This window comes from Hoplias malabaricus, chromosome 17 (assembly GCF_029633855.1).
Source record: "Hoplias malabaricus isolate fHopMal1 chromosome 17, fHopMal1.hap1, whole genome shotgun sequence".
Classification (NCBI taxonomy): Eukaryota; Metazoa; Chordata; class Actinopteri; order Characiformes; family Erythrinidae; genus Hoplias; species Hoplias malabaricus.
Genome location: NC_089816.1, coordinates 34274941 through 34296453, shown reverse-complemented (window position 1 = coordinate 34296453; position 21513 = coordinate 34274941). Strand labels below are relative to the sequence as shown.

General features: G+C 45.9%; 1 protein-coding gene across 1 annotated transcript in view; it reads left to right on the top strand.

Moving 5' to 3' along the window:
* Positions 1–21513, top strand: part of ntrk3a (neurotrophic tyrosine kinase, receptor, type 3a) — a 237670-nt gene that overhangs the window by 191013 nt on the left and 25144 nt on the right. The window contains exon 13 of the mRNA XM_066648906.1: positions 11009–11139. Within this exon, the coding sequence (XP_066505003.1) occupies positions 11009–11139 (131 nt within the window). The remainder of the gene's footprint in view (positions 1–11008; positions 11140–21513) is intronic.

Genomic DNA, 21513 nt, shown 5'->3' with positions numbered 1-21513 from the left:
ACATTCTGATCTTAGATGACTCAAGTTCTCCTGCTACACGCCCTTTAGCTGTGGGTCTATATAGACCCCCCCCGCTCTTCCTCCCCAGTGATGATCCTGTGCTCATGAGAAGCTCATCTAGTGTCATACGTCATATTTCATTATCTGCTTTTCTATTCACCCGTGTGTATCGGCACAGCTGTGTTTATGTTATATTATGGCACATAAACATGCTGTAATAACATTAGGACTGGAATACAGTGAATACAGGTCAAATGTGAAGGTAGTACATTGCTATTGCTATATAATTATATTTAATAAGATAATACCACTGTACCCCTCTTTGAAGACTCACATCTACACTACACAGGCTTGAGATGAATGCAGCAGTGTAGCTGCGTCGACCAAAAGGCTGCCGCTTTGATCCAGTGCCTTAGTTCACAAGGAATGTTGATGTAGTCCTCAAGGACTTAGATGTCCATAGATGTCCATCCTTTGGCTACCTGCATTTTGCCCTTGAGCAAGCTCACAGCTAACTGCAATGTAAAGGGTGTGCAGCACCTTTCAGAAGCTCTGCTGCACTTCGGTGTAACGCTACATTGATTTTTCTTCACAGATATGGACAGGGCATTACTAATGAATGCATTTTGAAGCATCTGCACATGCTGTTTCCTTTTTATTATCTGTGAAATACGTTTGGGTTTTATGTGATTCAGACTTGCAGCCATGAATTGTGTTTAAAATATTGGCCACACTTTTCATTGGGTCATTCTCAGCGCTGCAGTGACACTGACGTGGTGGTGGTGTGTTACTGTGTGTTGTGCTGGTGTAGAGTGTATCAGACACAGCAGCAGCTGCTGGAGTTTTTAAACTAGTGATGTGCAGATTGATACTGAAATGTCGATACCAGATCTTTATGCTCTAAAATCGATTCCCAAATCAAAACATTGATACTTTTGATACTTCAGTCATTTGAAGTAATGCGTGTCATTCACAGGAACACAGTGGAAAGTAGCTAAACTATTGAGATCTTGTCTAAATGATGCACGGTTGGTGGGAACAACTCGTCCTTCCACCTGGGTAAGTGCGTAATGTGTAAGCACAGCGGCACGCTGCTCAGTCAGTCACAGACACAATGGCAGAGCGTAAACAGAGTCATGTGTGGAGCTATTTCAGCTCTCTCTCTCTCTTCAGTCTCTGGCGGAGTCCTTCGGTGCTGCAGACAGGCACTATCCAGGTCCAGGGGGAGAAAATGTGGAGCTTTAAGATGCGCTAAGTGCTGTTGCTGTTGGAGTTGTTCAAATTAATAAATAGGGTTATGAAGTAAGTAACGAAATAAATACATGCTTCAACAAATAGCTGCATGGGTTTAGCTTGGAGTAATAATATTTATCACTTATTTATCTCACGCAGGCAGAAAAAGCCTAGATTTATTCAGGTAAGGTTTCCTAAAGAGTTGATCATTGATAGTGAATTACATCGTTAAATTACAGCTCTGTTATATTGTAAATTATGTCACTACCTCAATATACTTCAGAGTTTAAAATAAGTAAATACATTACTCTGATGTCTTGTATTCTTTGTAAAGCTATGATTTATTTATTTTTTTAGATTTACCAGACACATTAAGTGTATTTGCTAAGGTTTCTGTATCGGATCGGTATCGCCGATACTGGTTTTTACTCAGTATCGGATCGGAAAGGAAATCAGTGGTATCGAACATCACGATTTTAAACCCCTCAGTGTCACTGCTGGAGAACAGTCCACCGACCAAAAACATCCAGCCGACAGCGTCCTGTGTCACTGATGAAGGACTAGAGGACGAGCGACACACACTGTGCAGCAACAGATGAGCTACTGTCTCTGACTTTACATCTACAAGGTGGACCAACGAGGGAGGAGTGTCTCACAGAGTGGACAGAGAGTGGACACAGGGTTTAAAAACTCCAGCAGCACTGCTGTGTCTGATCCACTCTACACCAGCACAACACACACTAACACACCACCACCACGTCAGTGTCACTGCAGCGCTGAGAACGATCCACCACCACATCACACCTGCTCTGTGAAAGGGGGCTAACACAGTATGCAGAACAACAGTGTGTAATTGTAGAATATGGTCAGTGGAGGTGAAAAAATGGACAGTGAGTGTAGGAAAAGAAGGGGGACATTTGAACTGAGCTGCAACATTGTGCTGATGGCTGTTCACCTCAGGCAACTGGGTCAGTTCTGCCCTTCAGTTCCGCCGCCAGCCACGGGACTCAAACCAACAACCTTCCAGACGCTTGGACACAAATCTGACCGCATGTTTCCACCCAGTCCCAGATTATTCATGTCCCTGTGAGGAAGCTACTACATTGGTCACTTCTTAATTGATATATGAATGAACGATAGCTGCACCTCTCCAGCACTTTTCTAAACCCCCAGAGCTCCCCAGGACGTTCAAATTCACTAAGGGTAAGCAGGACTGGATCAGTACTAAGATGGGAGTCCTCCTCCTAGTAGAGTTTGGGTGGCTGCTGGAGGTGGTGTGGTTGGGGCCAATAGGGGGCGCTGTCCCTGCGGTCTGTGGGGATCCCAATGCTTGGTTGCAGTGACAGGAGCTGAGTAAACTGGGTAAACCGGGAGGTCAGAGGGTGACCCTCATGTCCAGTTACCTCTACCCATGTGGCCACTCCTGACCATCCCCATCATCAGTCAACTGGCTCAGTCGTGCCCTTTTGTCTCCTCTCTAGCTGATAGTTGGTATGTGGTGAGGGGGATGGGGCAGATCGCTTGAGGTGACTCCCTCCTCAATGTCCCGAAGAATTTAAAGCATTTTGAGGGTCTAGAAAAGCACTGATGTGTAACTATCTTGCATCTATCAGCATTGATGAGATCCTGCTGGTGTGGGTCCAGTTGGTTCCTTTGCTGATCCCAACTAACCTTGAGAAAAATATAGACAGGCATGCTTCTTGCGCCCTCTTGTGGAGAATCTTCAGCCTGCTAAACTGAACCGTCTGTACTCAAAGTGCTTGACATTTGTAGGCCGCCTTATACTGCACTTTCAGAAAAAAAAGTCTCTGTGGTGGTACCCTCAAGGTTACATTAAGAAACATAACTGTACCTTACTCTATATTAATTAAAATAGTTTTGATTTCAATAGTTTGATTTCTGGAGAAGAGAATGTAATGAACCTTTAGGGAGCACAACTGGACTGACGTAAACAAGGGCTACTGATGTGCAGACTGACCAATTAAATGTTTACAGAGAAGGTTATCGACCAATAACGGTAGCTCTACAGTCAGACCGTCCAATCAGAAGATTTTAGGCTACTTCACCACGCCCCCTTCTCACTCAAGCGAACCAATCAGTGTAGGGGAGGGCGGGACTAGTTTGTGAACGAAACTTCTCAAAATTGTATGTAAGCTTGTCCGGGTAAAAGAGGACGTCTGGTCACCTTAGACAATAATGTACCTGTACTATACCTTTAATTCTGAGAGTGTATTGTTGTCTTTCTATAAAACAGCTGAGACTCGACACTGGACATAAACAACAGTGCAATTTCTTCTGCCTCTTTCTCAGTAGCTCTGTGCTGTCCACACTTAATATAGCTATATATATGCAAATGTGTACCTCCCGTCTCATTAAAGGAACTAATTGCAGCCTAATGGCGTAACGGTCAGGGCCTGGCTGTGCATAACCTTCGTCCTCATTGCTCTTCCTCCTCCGCTGGTTTTTACTCTGTGTGAGAGTGTGAGGAGACAGATATCGTCGTCTAATTCATCAGGCCAATAAAGGCGTAGCGAGGGTAGGAGGTGGAGACGTTTGCCGTAGCTGTAGGTGTTGACAGTATGGTTTTTGTTCATCAGTCTTGCCCTTCTTTCTTCAGGATGTATTAAATTGCAATTACCTGCTCTGAGCGCCGAGGCTGGGCCCGGGCAGTGTCTGGCCGCGCTGTGAAGTGCTAATGGTTTTGTATATGAATGGAGCTAGTTTAGAGCAGTTGACCCGCGGGCCCCGGTGTTCCCTCCGTGATGGATTCATTATTGTGGCGAGGCGTGGTTCCGGCACTTTTTCTTTCTCTTATGGAGTCAGTGAGGGAGGCTTCAGAACTGCAGGTTAACAACAGCGCTATATAACAACAGAGCGAGGAGTGGTCTTTGGGGATCCTTGCTCGAGGGTCTATATAGATGGACACACACACACACACACACACACACACTTATACAGTGGGATTCCCTCAGGGAATTTCTAGAAGGTCATGTACTGTCTCTGTCTAAAGAAAAAAATGTATCTCCAAAATAGCTCCAAAAAAACCTTCACAGGAAAAGGAAAATGCGTCTTAAATTGCAGTGGAAGTCAATGTAAATTAGATTATATTCAGAGCAATTTTGGAGCGTTTCTATTGGTTCGTTCATCATGAGATTAACACACAGTGTGAAGGACAGCTGCTGTGTTCCAATGTTGTACAGAGATACAGAGTTTTCATTGGACAGTGATGCTATAGAGGTCTGGAACTTCTGAGAGGCACTGCTGCTAAGGCACGGTCACTGCACAGCTCCACCTAGTGGAGGAGAGCGCAGACAGCCCACAACAGCTGACAAACACCAGGGGCATTAACCAGGGGAAGAGAGGTGGCCTTAGAGAGAGCAGTTTCCGACGGCACACATTAAGGTGTCCTTCACTGTCGACACAGCTTTTATAGGCTCCACTGAAAAGCCTTCACACTCTGGAGCAGCTGCACATGAGTTCATAGCCGTCATTGTCAGTGCTGACGGTGGGGTGCCTGCAGATTTAAGATCTATGAGGTGATGGGAGCTTCATCCTATACCATGATCAGTCTACACTTCAAAACAATGGGTTCTTCAAGGGTTCCCTAGTGGTTCTGCTGTGTGTATTGATTACTGTGAATCGTAATTTGCTCACACCAACTCTCCTTTACATTAGCAACCCTTACAGCTACCAGCAGAAGTCTGGAGACTTCATGAGACATCTTCAACAACACACCCTCTCTATGGGGATGGAACTCGTACTGTGTGTTTTATATAGCGTCCTTATCTTTCAGTGGAAGTCAGTGAAGTGGTTGATTCTTCATGACGTTTTCACACAGTGTGGAGGACAGCTGCTGTGTTCAAATGATCCATAAAACCACGGAAGCCACAGAGATACGTTCTTTTCTTCAGTTAGTGATGAGATGTGCACACGATCACAACCACAGTGTGGGGACCTACGTCTGTTTACACACACACACTGTGACATGGTCGTGGACTTGGTTAAGATTAGGCCACACTTAGGGGAAGCTTGGTGTTAGGGTTCAGACAGGGTTGGCTTTAGGGCGCTGGGTAGGGTTAAGGTCAGTGCTGATTATGGCTTTGTGTGGAGTTAATGGAAGGATTAAAGTGGAGCTTAGGCTGAGGTTAGAGATAGAGCTAGTCACGGATGAGATGAGTGAAGGTCCCCAGAAAACAGAGACAAAACAGTGTGTGTGTGTTTAAAATGATGAATGATCTTTCAGCTCACACACCTATCCCACACAGAGTAATAACACACACACACACACAAACACACACCCAGCAGCACTAACGCTGCAAATAAATCACCTCCTACAATTACAACTTCAGAACAACAAGGATACAACATGGTACACACTCTGAGAAGAAACAAACTGGAGGAGGGAGAGAGAGAGAGAGAGAGAGAGAGACCACATACTGTTTATACTCACCCTTATTGTCTTCCCGTTACTATGAGTATAGCTAAGGACAGTGGAAGATAAGAGATAAGTTGTGTGTGTGTGTGGAGTAGGTGAGGATTTATTTGTGATAAAAGCAGCCCCCCTAATTACACAGAACTCACAGCTGTGTGACACACCCGGGGCAGAGACGCCCCCTAATCTTACACACACACACACACACACACACACACACACAGTGTCCTAAAAAAAAACACCATGAAAGGATTAGTTGTGATTAACAACTTTCTAGTTCACTGAGAGACAGACTGCTCTCTCTCTCTCTCTCTCCTCTCTGAGGAAAACATATTAGCAACTGATTTTCTAACTCTCTGTATCTTCCTCTTGTCTCCTCTGCTTTCCATCGCTCTATTTACATCTTAACTCTCTCTTTCTCTCACTCTTCCCCCCTCTAAACCAACCCCCTCTCTCTCTCTCCTCTCGTTCACTTACTCTCCCCCCTCTCACAGCCCCCCCACCTCTCTCTCTCTCTTTCTCTCTCTCTCTCTCTCTCCTCTCTCTCTCTCTCTCTCTGTCTCTCTGTGTCTCTCTCTCTCTGTCTCTCTCTGTCTCTCTCTGTCTCTCTCTCTCTCTCTCTCTCTCTGTCTCTGTCTCTCTCTCTCTTCTCTCTCTCTCTCTCTGTGTCTCTCTCTCTCTCTCTATCTCTGTCTCTCTCTCTCTCTCTCTCTCTCTCGCTCTTCCGCCGCTGATTAAATTAATGGCAGTTTAATTAGTTGGAAGTGATGCCTGGGTTTTGCGTCTCCTTCGTCTTAATCTCCAACAAAAACCTTGTCCAGAAAAAGCCAAAGGCTCCAGCATTCACACACACACACACACACACACACACACACACACACACACACACACACACACATTCACACACAGACACAGACACATAAACACACATACAAACACAAACACACACGCACACACACACAGGGCAATAAGCCAGCCATCCAGCGGTGATGCTCACGTGTGTGTGTGTGTGTGTGTGCTGTAGCCTGAATGTGGTTAATATGTTGAAGCTGATTAAAAACCCCCAGGCGCAGTAACAGCGCTGTGTACTCACTGATACACAACACACAGCTTCGTCTGCTGACAGCGAGAGACTGGAATAAATATTAACCCAATTCAACACCCCACCCACCCTCCGCACCCACCCATCACCCCCCCCCCCCCCCCCCCCCCCCCGTCCCCCGTCCCCCACCCCCACACTGTTTACCTCTAACACTGACATTCGCTGCTAAACATAACAAATAAAAAAATAAAAGAGTGGGAGGCTCAGCTAAGTACAGAGCAGTGTTTTTGTCACTGATTTGCACAGCAATCACTGTCACTGTGTGTGTGTGAGAGAGAGAGAGAGAGAGAGTTTTTTAAAGGGAATGCCATAGAAACCACATTTCTCTTTAGTAGATGATTACAGTCATCATTCATTCATTAATTCATTCATTCGTTCATCCATCTTCTGTAAACCTCCATTACGGTTGTGATGTCACAAAAAGCACAAGCTCTCTCTCTCTCTCTCTCTCTCTCTCTCTCTCTCTCTCTCTCACACACACACACAAAAAAAATGCTTTTCTCTGTTCATATATAAACATAGCACATGGCATGGAAAAGGGAGGAGACTTTATTCATTACATAAGAGAGAGAGAGAGAGAGAGAGAGAGAGAGAGAGAGGAGAGAGAGAGAGAGAGAGAGAGGAGGTCTTTGTAACCTTGTGTCAGGGCCCAGGGCCCAGAAACCAAGCCTGATGCTAATGGTCAGGGCTTATGTTCCATTAGCGTGGCAGCTCCAGCGGTGAGTCTACAGAATGTGGTGGAGTCCTCTCCTCCCCAGGAAGGCTGGTGTTGATGTCGGATAGATCTCGTCCAAACCCCGCCCTCCATTTTCTGTTTGGGGTAAAGAGCAGATGTTGCCGTGCCCTTCCAGATGTTTCTGCGCTTTTCCCAGTGCTGCGGAGGACGAGGGGGAGAACAGGTGGACGACGGTGTGGAAATTAAGAACTGGCCCCAGCTTTGAGCCGCCCGCTCCTGTCCAGCACACAGCGCCCAGAGGCTGGAGCTGATTGGATCAGGAGGACTCATAAAGCCGTGATCAGATTCTACGGGAAAGGCCAGGCAGCCCAGCCGGTGTAACTGTGGCTGAAGGCTGGAACAGCGTTCCTCTGCTCCAGCGATCTCACCTTCAGGAGCACGTCTGTGTGTACATCTGTGTGTACATCTGTGTGTACATCTGTGTGTACACGCCTCTAAACCTGTGATCAGTAAAGATGCAGAAGCGGACGCTACACTGGCCTTTATCTGGAAATATGTTCTACACTGACCCTCAGGTTTCTGACTCTTAACTCACAGAGACAAGTGGAGAACCTGGAGTATTATTATAGACAGAGAGACAGATGGAACCAGAAGAGGGAGTGGAGGGACTGAGAGACAGAGAGAAGAAACATAGACACAGAGAGACAAAGAGCGACGCTGAGAAAAGCCCTGTGCTCCTGGCCTTGACCTGGAGAGTGAGACACTCGAGTGAATGGACAGAGACTCAGAGACGGCTCAGGAAACACAGACACTGAAACACTTCAGCACCGACATGAGTGTGTGTGTGTGTGTATGGGTATCTCCACATTGACACTGTAGTGCATCCATGACAACCACTTACTACTGGATAACAGCTAACACCTAGGTTATTGTGTTCATGAGCAGAAGCCTCCCTTTTCCTTTTAACCTGAGAGAGAGAGAGAGAGAGAGAGAGAGAGAGAGAGAATGTGTGTGTGAGAGAGAGAGAGAATGTGTGTGTGTGTGAGAGAGAGAGAGAATGTGTGTGTGAGAGAGAGAGAGAGAGAATGTGTGTGTGTGAGAGAGAGAGAGAGAGAGAGAGAATGTGTGTGTGTGAGAGAGAGAGAGAGAGAGAATGTGTGTGTGTGAGAGAGAGAGAGAATGTAGGGCAGTACCCCCTCCTCATAGCCATTCAGAAAAGAGCTCTGAACTTCTGGAGGCATCTTAAATCCAGTGACCCCCAGTCACTGCACTACAAAGCCCTGTCCAATCAGGAGCTTCACATTGATAGGAGTCCCCTCAGCCAGCTGGTCCTGACCCTCGGTGACCTACAGCCAAACGACATCACCAAGTCCAAACATCCTCACCACACACTCACTCAGAAAATCAGACCCCAACACATCATCATCCAACAACAAAACAATTATCTCACACACTGGACCCACACCATACAACAACAACATAAACTGCAGAGCTACTCAGCCCTAAACAGAGAATACACACTGGCCAAATACCTCACAACCATCAGGGAGAGGTCACTGAGGAAGACACTGACCATGTACAGACTCAGTGAGCACAGTCTGGCCGTGGAGACCGGCCGTCACAGACAGAACTGGGTCCCCAGAGAGGACAGGCTGTGCTCTCACTGTGAGCTCTCGGTGGTGGAGACAGAGCTGCACTTCCTAACCCAATGCCCCAAGTATGAGTCCGTCAGGAGCAGGTTCTACCAGAGAGCGAGTCGAGTCTGTCCTGAGTTCCTGCTCCTCACTGATACAGAGAAGCTCCAGTATGTACTGGGAGAGAAGGAGGAGCTGATCCCACACGCAGCCAAATATGTGACAGACTGCCACAACCTGAGGGACAACCAGTGTGGTCAGTCAACAGTGTAATTAATTATTACTGAATATTACTGATTATTAATGATTATTAAACATCTATATTGTCTCCATGCTCTTATTTTCCTTTTCTTATTTAATTATCATTAATCTTGTAAATATCATTTCCTGTTGTTGTAATTGTATCTGTATCTATATGTTTATGTATTTTCTGTAATATGCTTTAGCAACAGTGTATTGTTTTACATTCATGCCAATAAAGCACTGCTGAACTGAACTGAACTGAATGTGTGTGTGTGAGAGAGAGAGAGAGAATGTGTGTGTGTGTGAGAGAGAGAGAGAGAGAATGTGTGTGTGTGAGAGAGTGAGAGAGAGAGACAGAGATAATGTGTGTCAGAGAGAGAGAGAGAGAATGTGTGTGAGAGAGAGACAGAGATAGAGAGACAGAACGAGAGACAGTGAGAGAGAGAGAGAGAGAGACAGAGATAATGTGTGTGTCAGAGAGAGAGAGAGAGAGAGAATGTGTGTGTGAGAGAGAGAGAGAGAGAGAGAGAGAGAGAGAATGTGTGTGTGTGTGACAGAGAGTGAGAGAGAGAGAGACAGAGATAGAAAGAGAGACAGAACGAGAGACAGAGAGAGAGAGAGAGAGAGAGAGACGGAGAGAATGTGTGTCAGAGAGAGAGAGAGAGAGAGAGACAACGTGAGAGAGACAGAGATAGATAGAAAGAGAGACAGAGCAAGAGAGAGAGAGAGAGAGAGAGAGAGAGAGAATATTTGTGTGAGAGAGAGAGAGACAGAAAGAGAGACAGAGACAGAGAGAATGTGTGTGTGAGAGAGAGAGACAGAGAGAGAGAGAGAGAGATTGTGTTTTTTGTGACATCACAACAGCAATGAAATCAATACAGGTTGTTTTTGCACCTTCATTACCGTATTTGGAGTGGACGGGTGCCCTGTCCTGGTGTGTTTCAATTACTCCCAGTGCTTTACAGAAGATGAATGAATGAATGAATGAATGAATGAATGTGGCTGTATTAATCTACTACAGTAATTTAGCTCCTGGGCTCCCCCTACAGTTGCAGAGTGTAATTAATGTTTACAGCACTGTCCTGAATCAAGGGGGATTTTTCCTAATTTGCTCTAAACATTACATAGTGCAGTTTCTGCAGTGCTGAGCTTGGGGTTATAACAACAGAGGCTCTGTTCTCCTCTTTACAGCTCAGTGGGGCATCACAGTGATTTTGAAGCTGTAATTTTAATGTAAAAATACGACATACAGTTGTTCTAATAGTATTTTTACGACATTCTCATTCCGTTGCTCCCCGAGTTAGGGATTTAAAAGTAGTCCCTTCAAGGACTTTTATTTTGTAAGAGAATACTTGGTAAAGATGTGAGAGTGAGCTACAGCAGTGAGAGAGAGTGGGTTGTTGTCTAGGGCTGTTGTGAAGGTCAAAGCTGCTGTGCTCACAGGGGAACTTCCAGGTAGTGTCTCCGAATGTCTGGAGCGTCGTGAGGAATTTCCCAGAGATAGATGATTCCCATTGAGCCGTATTATCATTTTGAGTGACAGGATTTGGTGCGAACAAATCCCAACTCACCAGCATCCACTTCACACTATCACCTCCCCTCGTCTCAAGACTGCCGTCCAGTTAACTGAGTCTCTCTCTCTCTCTCTCTCTCTCTCTCTCTCTCTCTCTCTCTCTCTCTCTCTCCAGACGTGCAGCACATAAAGAGGAGGGACATTGTGCTGAAGCGGGAGCTCGGAGAAGGGGCCTTTGGGAAAGTGTTCCTGGCAGAGTGCTATAACCTCAGCCCCACCAAGGACAAGATGCTGGTGGCTGTCAAGGTAAGAGAGATGATGATGATGGTGAAGATGATGAAGAACATGATGACTCCATTAGGACGAGGTCACCTCCGGCTCCTCTTACACGGGGCCCCACCATCAGGGTCGTGCCTCCTCACCCAACTCCTCCTCCTCTGTAATATTAACCCAATCTCGCCAAGGGGGTCTCGGGTCCAGAGCTGTGTGTGAGACCTGGATCAATGGCAGAAAGAAGTCCCTACTTTGTGACAGTGGAAGGGTCGATAGTAGCCATCGATGCCATTTGTCATGCATATGAGGAGTGTGTGTGTTTGGGGTTGGGGGGGTTTATCTGGGGGGTCTTCAAAATCCAACATCTGTTGCCCTCCTCTCGTGATCCAGTTGTTCAGTTTATGATCTAAGTTGATAGATACCATGGGGCGGATTCAGTTCCACTGATCAGCGATATGTCACTCTTATGCTTGGTTATGCACATCCTGTTTCCATAGTAACGCTACCCCCATTTTTTTAGGGTCACTCTACATCCATTTAAATACTTAGGCCACACCCCACTTTTCTTGGTAATGCTACACATTATATGCATTGGTGTATTCGCCCCGTTTCCATTGTTACAATAAAGTTGATCTCCATGGTTATAAAACCCTCAGTTCCCATGGTTACTGTACACCCAGTTTCCATGCTTTTGCGTCAACCATTTCCGTGTAAATGGGTTGGGAAATGCCATGGAACAGTGTATACAGTAACTATGGTGATGGCTGTAACAACTCATGGAAGCAGGCTGTATTCATTCATTCATTGTCTGTAACCCTTATCCAGTTGAGGGTCGATGTGGGTCCAGAGGCTACCTGGAATCACTGGGCGCAAGGCAGGAACACACCCAGGAGGGGGTGCCAATTGACATACACTCACACATTCATACCTACGGACACTTTTGAGTCACCAATCCACCTACCAACAAGTGTTTTTGGAGCGTGGGTGGAAACCGGAGCACCCAGAGGAAACCCACACAGACACAGAGAGAACACACCACACTCCTCACAGACAGTCACCCGGAGGAAACCCACACAGACACAGAGAGAACACACCACACTCCTCACAGACAGTCACCCGGAGGAAACCCACACAGACACAGAGAGAACACACCACACTCCTCACAGACATTCACCCGGAGGAAACCCACGCAGACACAGAGAGAACACACCACACTCCTCACAGACAGTCACACGGAGGAACCCATGCAGACACAGGGAGAACACACCACACTCCTCACAGACATTCACCCGGAGGAAACCCACGCAGACACAGGGAGAACACACCACACTCCTCACAGACAGTCACACGGAGGAACCCATGCAGACACAGGGAGAACACACCACACTCCTCACAGACATTCACCCGGAGGAAACCCACGCAGACACAGGGAGAACACACCACACTCCTCACAGACATTCACCCGGAGGAAACCCACGCAGACACAGGGAGAACACACCACACTCCTCACAGACAGTCACCCGGAGGAAACCCACGCAGACACAGGGAGAACACACCACACTCCCCACAGACAGTCACCCGGAGGAAACCCACGCAGACACAGGGAGAACACACCTCACTCCTCACAGACAGTCACCCGGAGGAAACCCACACAGACACAGGGAGAACACACCACACTCCTCACAGACAGTCACCCGGAGCGGGACTTTAACCCACAACCTCCAGGACCCTGGAGCTGGGTGCCGCCCTAGTAGGGTGTATAGTACCAAAGAAAATAAGGTGTAACTATGCAAATATGTTGTAATGTAAATATCAACATTGGGTGTAACATATCTATAAAAACTGCTGTACTTTAACCATGGTTGTGTTATTCCAGGTTTCCATGGTTACGGTATACCCTGGCTGTGTCCAAAATGGCTCCCTGGTTATGTTTTAGGGCTCTATTGCGTGTGCTGCCATTTTTCTGTGAGTGTCTAAGTCATAAAGTGTGATTTTGAGGCACTACACTCTCCCACAATGCACTTGTAATTCACCGCACTAGCTGAATGTGGACCAGGATGCATTGTGGATTTCACTGTTACTAAGGAACGGAGGAAATGTCCAAATTCAATGGTGTCTCTTAGCAATTACTTAGTGGACTAAACAGTGCCTCACAATACAGCACAATGCTTCTGAATACTTCTGAAAGTGCCCCCCCCCCCCACCCCTGGCTGCTGTACACCCATTTCCCATGGTATTGCTTCACCTATTGTTCAAGTTACCCCCATTTTCATAGTTATGCTACACTCCTTTTCTCTGGTCATGCTGCATCCCATTTCCTCAGCTGTTCTAAGTTGTCTTACATACTCATAATACACCGGAGGACTTCAGGACTGTCCTACACCTGTACACCTGCTACACATGTGAGAACATGTTCACTTTTACAGAGCTCAGGTTGTGAACGACGGAAATGAAAATGCACAGAAATGTGTTTGAAATACTCAAATGTAATAGTGTTATGTGGTAAGGTATAGTCCCGTTTTGTGGTGGTTCCTTAAACAGTAAAAATATCCTCATCCTCATTCATCTCTGAAACCATTCTTTACAGAAACACCCACTGAGGAATCCTTCAGGGAACAAAGCTGAGAAACTAAAGTCAAACACATCGCTGCTTTAGAAGAGAAGGAGAAAAGCAGTCCTACATTTTAATTCAGAACTGACTTAATGCAGAGAGAGTTAGCTCACTGTAGCTCTGGAGTGTTGTGGTCTATACCCTTCATAGAGAGCAGTGGCTGTGATCACATGACATACAGGATTAAAAGTAGTTCAGAAACTGGACATCTTTTCATGTTTCTGATCTTCCCACACCTTGAAGATCTAGAGTAGCCCTTGGATACATGAATCAGATGTCGTTTTAGAGGTTTTTATTGCTAATCCAGTCCTTTTCAAATGACGTGGAAAATCAAAATATAAAAAAGTACATTTGTCTTTCACTTAAAGACAGTTCCTAGGATTTGTATAATGTGTACAGTGTATAGTTCAGGATTTGTGGATGTGAACACCTACTCAGCTTATAAAATCCACCTTGACCCTAATTACACCCCTTAACCTAATCCTAACTCTGCAGCTGTTCCTAATCCTAACTCTGCAGCTGTTCCCAATCCTAACTCTTCAGCTGTTCCCAATCCTAACTCTGCAGCTGTTCCTAATCCTAACCTAGTGATGCCATTTTTTGTGACGAACACAGAGTTAGAGCACACTGTAGCAGATTCATAACACATTTTGCTTTTTATAATTCCACTGTGAAAGTGATTATTTTTTTAATAATAGGCGGCAGTATTTATTAATTTATCTTAATTGTCTCGTCTTCAAAAGATACTTTGCAGCCCATTTTTCTGCCCTAACCTGAACTCTAACAGTAAACTTGAACCTAATCTCAGGGGCTGCAGGATTGTGTACTGTGTAAGTTCATTTAGGGTTAGCAGTTTACAGCACTGTTTCTGTCATTAATTTACATAAACTAGTGCACTAGGGGCTGTGAACACACACCCAGAGCAGGGGGCAGCCATTCCTGTCGCCCGGGGAGCAGTTGTGGGTTAGGTGCCTTGCTCAAGAACCCCTTAGCTGTGGATTGAGGAGGAGGACAGTGCTGTTCCTTCATTCCCACCGCCCCCAATTTTCCTGCTGGTCGTGAGAATCGAACCAACATCCTTTCAGTCCTAAGCCCTCTTCTCTGACCATTATGACCATGGTTCCTTCAGGGAATAATAATTGATGTGGATTCAGTGAAACAGTGCCACCAGTGGAGAGGAGCTTCCTCGCTGTAATTAATGTAGAACTGTTTTGGATACCCATGTTTGGTGCTCCATTCTTTATGCACTATTTTTGGAGAACTAGTCATCCTCGCACACTTCCATGATCCATAATATCCAGTGGGTTTAGGTAACAGACGGAGCCTCGTTGTTTTAATGATGAAAATCATTACTGAATAAAATAGACGCATGTTCCAGCTTCATAATCCCTCTACTTACGCACTCCTTAATCCAGAATCCCTTGTGTGGGGGTATGGGATGTTAAGGTGGTGTTCCGGTTGGGTTTGTTTCTGGTGCAGACAGAAGGCAGTGAGTCATGAGGAGACTAAAGCCTGACAAATGCCTTAACATGGTTCATCTACCGGAACTATCCTCCAAGGTCAGTAAACACACCACAAGCTTCCTGAGTGGGAGACGCTCTGTCTGTGAGCTATTGACATGCAGCCACCCCCCCCCCCCCCCACCCCAAATAAAAGCAGCTATTTTTCCCGCTACTGAAGGATGTCAAGGCCTGTGGCAGGTGAAGGCCAGACATTGTGACTTTTGCAAGCCCCTTTTTCACAGAGGTATTAACTTTGCGAGATCCTTGTGGTTTAATTGGTGTTGTGGTTGTGGCTTTAGTGAGGTGGGTTTATGGAGGGAACACTGGAACTGTGCTCCATTATCTCAAAGCCACGTGAAACCTTCACCTTCTGAGAACACACAAAAAAAAGGCCACGTTCTCACCTCACGGCCACAGACGACTGCTTAACAGTCCAGTGGAGTTTAAAGCTTCCCTGAGGAGAGACTCACACACACACACTCACATGTGCTCACACACACACGCCTAGAGTCACTGGACTTCAAGGTCTGCAGTTATCTGAGGAATAAGCTCTCTGGAAATTGCTTTTCTAATGGAGAAGCCGTCTGTGTCCCTTGTGTTTGTGTTATGTGCTCATTCAGCCAGGGAACTAACAGGTTGTGTCCCCCCTGTGCTGCGTAAGGCTTTAGACATGATGGTGGGACATTTCTGTGAGGATTAGATGGCATTTAATCAGAAGAACAAGTCAAATGAGGTGCTGATGCGTGATGATTAGTTCTGGATCCCAATCCCCACTCCACAAATTAAAGCTCCATTGCGCCAGTGCATTGAGCATGTTGGACTTAGACTCATGTACCGCTGCTTCAGAGCATCCCATTCCATTAAGCTTTTTTATTTTGTGTAAATAGGCTTTGGTTCCAAAATGAGGGCACTTTAACTAACTAAATTCTCACAGTACGGAGCCACTCACTGACCTTGTTAACATTGTGGTTGTGGGAATCCATTTTCCCAAGGATTTGAAAAATCTAAGCTCATCAATAAAACACAACATAAAAAAAAACACTTTAAAATGTAATAATTCATAGATATATATATTGCTTTCCAAGTGTCTCATTTCATTGGTGTTAGTTAAAAAGAAACCATTCTCCCTCGTCTCCACAGTTGAACACAGTTCTGTGACCTGCTTTGGTTCAAACCCCACAGCAGTGTTCTCCCCCTGTGTAAACAGCCCCTGTTCAGAACGCCCGCTTTCAGCACCTGTTCCTTTAAATGATAATGAGCCGCTCGCTGTTCACCCCGACCCCGAGCGCACAGCAGTGAGGAGCGAGGAGCAGAAGCTCTGGTTTTTAGCTGTTTTTGCTCAGTTCTCTTTTTTCTCCGTTCTTATTTTCTCCGTTTTTACTCAGTGTGTGGTTTGCATCGAAAATGTGATTTTATTATGACATGTGCCCTTTAAAATAATTAATTAAACATATCATCAATTGGGGGTCGTTTGCCGTAAAGTTTGAGGTCCTCTGTTCCTTTAAATGACAGTGAGCCACTTGCTGTTCTCCCCGACCCTGAGCTCACATCATTGACCTCAGAACTGTTCACTCGTGGAAAAGGGGAATACTATGTCCTCCATTAAAAACTGGGCTTCTGTCTGAGCTCTCAACATTGACTCGAATGTTATCCAGAGCTTGAGGGCTTTAAATGGAAAGTAAAACTTGAAACTATAAGCGGTTAATTTCAGCAAAACTGTCCCCACTTCCCTTCAGTTCAGATGAGGTGCCATCAAAGTTTCAGCGAATCCCGTTTCATGTTCAATGAGATGCTTGAAGTGGTCCGACTGAAGAAAGACATGAACCAACATGATAAAGAATTTCAAATTTTCATTTGAGCTCGACTTTATCTGTTCACACATTCCAGCTCAGCGTACATTTGCCTGTCATTACCAACTCTGGGACTGTTCTGAAAGGCAAAGTGATGAACCTGCCCAGGACCCTTTTTAAAATATACGGATCCTGCGCCGTACCCGGTGTTTTAACGGCTAAGTGTTTGCGGCGGCAATGTTAAAAAGGCTCTAAAAAGACTCTATTAAACATGGTACGAGTTCTGCATCAATAGCTGCTAGTCACGTATTCCTTCCACGGAAAGGAGGAAATAAAAATGGTGTAGTGACTGAAAGGAGCCGTTCTCGATCACTATTCCGCTCAGCGTAGGTCTCGCCCATTATAGGCTGTTCTCTAAGACACACACATGGGGGGCATTGCTTTTAAAGTGGAGTGCAATTCCAGACAGGGAGTCTATCAAAAGCTGCACCTGGAATGCAATTTAGAGACCAAAAGAGCAAACGCTAAACAGCCCACCGCCACACACCCTGCTTATGCAGTTATGTCCTGTCATTGCCTGCTTATAGACCCCCGTAGCCTGGGGGTTAATGGAATGGACTGGGGTTGTGTTGAATCTGTTTATATTTAAATTGTTTGGGGTTGGTTTGCTGGTGGAGGGGTGGAGAGGGGTCTCTCACAATAATGGACAGCATATGTATGTCTTTTTAGAGATATAAGAAATACAGAAGGGGTCAGGATTCAAGATCATTATCAGAGAAATGTCTGCTCAAATGGTTATACAGCAAAACCTAGAGGACACCTAGCGATCCCTTGATATAGATCACACACACACAGCGATAATAAACACACACTCTGACTCTAAATTCAGTGAGTGTTAAAGTTGACAGTGACGTCATGTAGGAACCGGCTCCTCTTTGGATGGAGAGAAAACACAGAGGGAGAGGGAGGAGACGCCGAGGCAAAAAGAGAACAAACCGCCACTGGTTTTACTGCTGGAACTGCCAAGCTTAATATTTGAATTTTCATTTCCACCTTAAAACTAGGGACATCACTCTTCTCTGACCACTGAGACCTGGAAGCACAGAGAGCCGCTGGTTTGACACTGTGACCACTCTGGGCTCCGCTGACCTCCCTCCCACACCAAAACCAACACGGCGCTCTGAGTAAAGTCAGTAACCGTGCTCAAACACAGACCAGCTCTCGGCGCTTCTAGGGTTAAATGTGTCATTAGTTGAGGCTGATTTCTTCCTCATCAGTTTTTTTTTTCACTTTCCATCTCAAAAGTCATTTTAGAAGGCAGACTTTTTATTTGTATTCTCAATTTTCATATTCAAATGTGTGTTTCTGTCACTGTACGAGGCTAATGTTGGCGTTGCTCACCAGCCTTTTGTTGTTTGAATGTTGTTTTCCACTTTAGAAACGTGAGGCTGAAGTTAGCTTTGTAAAAACAAGTCTCATTCCTCACTTTCTTTGTTTTCAACCCACAAAACCTGAACTTAACACCCTTAATACGGCTGTTTATCCTCACTTTCTTCAAATAAAACACACCAAATATGGATGTGACCTACACATTCAATCCACACATACTCAGCTAATCTTTACAGAGTTGCCGGAAACACAAAGGCAGAAGAAACAAACTGTTGAAATGGAGCAGTAAGATGAAAATAAGTAATGGAACCAAGTTTGACAACAGAACATGCAAATCCAATGAAGCTGGTCAGTACTTAGATGCAAGACCTCCTAGAAACACATGGTTAGTGGCTGTAGATGTTGTTATTGAGGCTAATAGGGGGCGCTGTACCTGTGGTCTGTGTGGATCCCACTGCCTGAGTGCAGTGACAGGGACAGTGTACTGAATGAATACATTTTTCATTTGGATGAGACATAAAAATCTCTGAGCTCACCTACTTTAGGTTGATCCCATTGATGACTTTGGAGTAGCTGCCCCTCTAGAACCTCTTCAAAAGACCCCGACATAATTTTATGAGCTGCTGTCGTGAGTCAGATAAAAACGTAAGTCAGAGAGTTGGTGCTGGTCGTCTGCGTTGCGTGGCGTAGAGTGACGACTCTCTCTGGACAATCAGCGCTCTGCAAGGTTTACACGCCACGGTTTAGTCCCTACTCGACTCGCTCTGAACCACGAGAGAACAGCCACTAAACAAGAACCCGCTTCCAGAACCAGGACCTGATTCACCTGGTGGAGGAGCAGAAATTCAAGTTGAGTTAAATGAAGTAGACACCATGCAGTGAAATAGTATCATCTGTGATTTCAAAGACATTGCAAGCTTCAGACATCTGGTTACCATCACAACCACAGTAAAGAGGAATGCTGGATGTCTGATCCAATGAACCTAAATTCAGTGGGCTTTCCAATTTGAGCTTCCATCAAATACCATCCTTTCAAACACAGCCCAGAGTGACCAAGACCCAACACCCAGACCCACGCAATGCCACTATCAGCAGCAAAAACGTTTACCAACGCCTGGAGGAAATCACAGGTCAAACCGAAAGGCGGCTCAATTTCACAGCATCTTCTTTTTTTATCTGGTCATCTACGGCAGAGCGGGAATCAGAGGGAGATGGTGACGGCAGTAAATACAGCGCTCGCCAGCGGCGGACCTTGGCACCATTAATCTGCCCAATCCCTCGGTCCCATCCCTCTTCATCTGAGCACTCATCCGTGGGATGATGGCGTCTATCAGAGTCCGGTGCAGGGCAGCAGGACGGATAATCCTGTCTGCCGGGTCTGTTAGATCATCACCCAAACACTTTACTCCACACACACTTTGATCAGGAGGAATAGCGCACACTTTACTGACCGCTTTCTATTCTCCCTCCATCTGCACCGGACGGCTGCATGACCTCAGATATGCAGCTGAGCAGGAGAACCTCAAGTCTGGAGAAAAATATCATTAAAAATATCCAGCAGACACTGAGTGGAGGAGTTACAGAACTGTGATAGTGTGATATACTACTGTGATAGTGAGTGTGTGAAACTGTCAACAGGTGTGAGTGTGAGTGACTGGGTGAGTGTGTGAAACTGTCAACAGGTGTGAGTGTGTGAGTGACTGGGTGTGTGAGTGTGTGAAACTGTCCACAGGTGTGAGTGTGTGAAACTGTCCACAGGTGTGAGTGTGTGAGTGACTGGGTGAGTGTGTGAGTGACTGGGTGAGTGTGTGAAACTGTCCACAGGTGTGAGTGACTGGGTGAGTTTGTGAAACTGTCCACAGGTGTGAGTGTGTAAGAGACTGGGTGAGTGTGTGAAACTGTCCACGGCTGTGAGTGTGTGAGTGACTGGGTGAGTGTGTGAATGACTGGGTGAGTGTGTGAAACTGTCCACAGGTGTGAGTGTGTAAGAGACTGGGTGAGTGTGTGAAATTGTCCACAGGTGTGAGTGTGTGAGTGACTGGGTGAGTATGTGAAACTGTCAACAGGTGTGAGTGTGTGAGTGACTGGGTGAGTTTGTGAAACTGTCCACAGGTGTGAGTGTGTGAGTGACTGGGTGAGTGTGTGAAACTGTCCACAACTGTGAGTGTGTGAGTGACTGGGTGAGTGTGTGAGTGACTGGGTGAGTTTGTGAAACTGTCCACAGGTGTGAGTGTGTGAGTGACTGGGTGAGTTTGTGAAACTGTCCACAGGTGTGAGTGTGTGAGTGACTGGGTGAGTGTGTGAGTGACTGGGTGAGTTTGTGAAACTGTCCACAGGTGTGAGTGTGTGAGTGACTGGGTGAGTTTGTGAAACTGTCCACAGGTGTGAGTGTGTGAGTGACTGGGTGAGTGTGTGAGTGACTGGGTGAGTTTGTGAAACTGTCCACAGGTGTGAGTGTGTAAGAGACTGGGTGAGTGTGTGAAACTGTCCACGGCTGTGAGTGTGTGAATGACTGGGTGAGTGTGTGAAACTGTCCACAGGTGTGAGTGTGTAAGAGACTGGGTGAGTGTGTAAACTGTCCACGGCTGTGAGTGTGTGAGTGACTGGGTGAGTGTGTGAATGACTGGGTGAGTTTGTGAAACTGTCCACGGCTGTGAGTGTGTGAGTGACTGGGTGAGTGTGTGAATGACTGGGTGAGTGTGTGAAACTGTCCACGGCTGTGAGTGTGTGAGTGACTGGGTGAGTGTGTGAATGACTGGGTGAGTGTGTGAAATTGTCCACAGGTGTCTATGAGTGATTGCATGAGTCCTGTCCAGAGTATTTTTCTGACAGTTGTTACAGGGTGCGCTATGGACCCATCACAATCCTGAACAGGATGAAGTAGTTACAGAAACTGAATGAGTTAATGACTTCCATGAAAACTAACATTTCCTGGTCATTTGAAGCTTGTAACAGACACGAAGAATGTTTACACAAACCAAACATTAACATATTTGAGCAGGTCGTGTACGTGCACAGAATTAATGAATGAATGAATAAATGCCAAGAAATATGCAGTGTCACTGAGTAAAAAACACTCCTTTCAACACTAGTATACTGAGGTGAATACTATAAC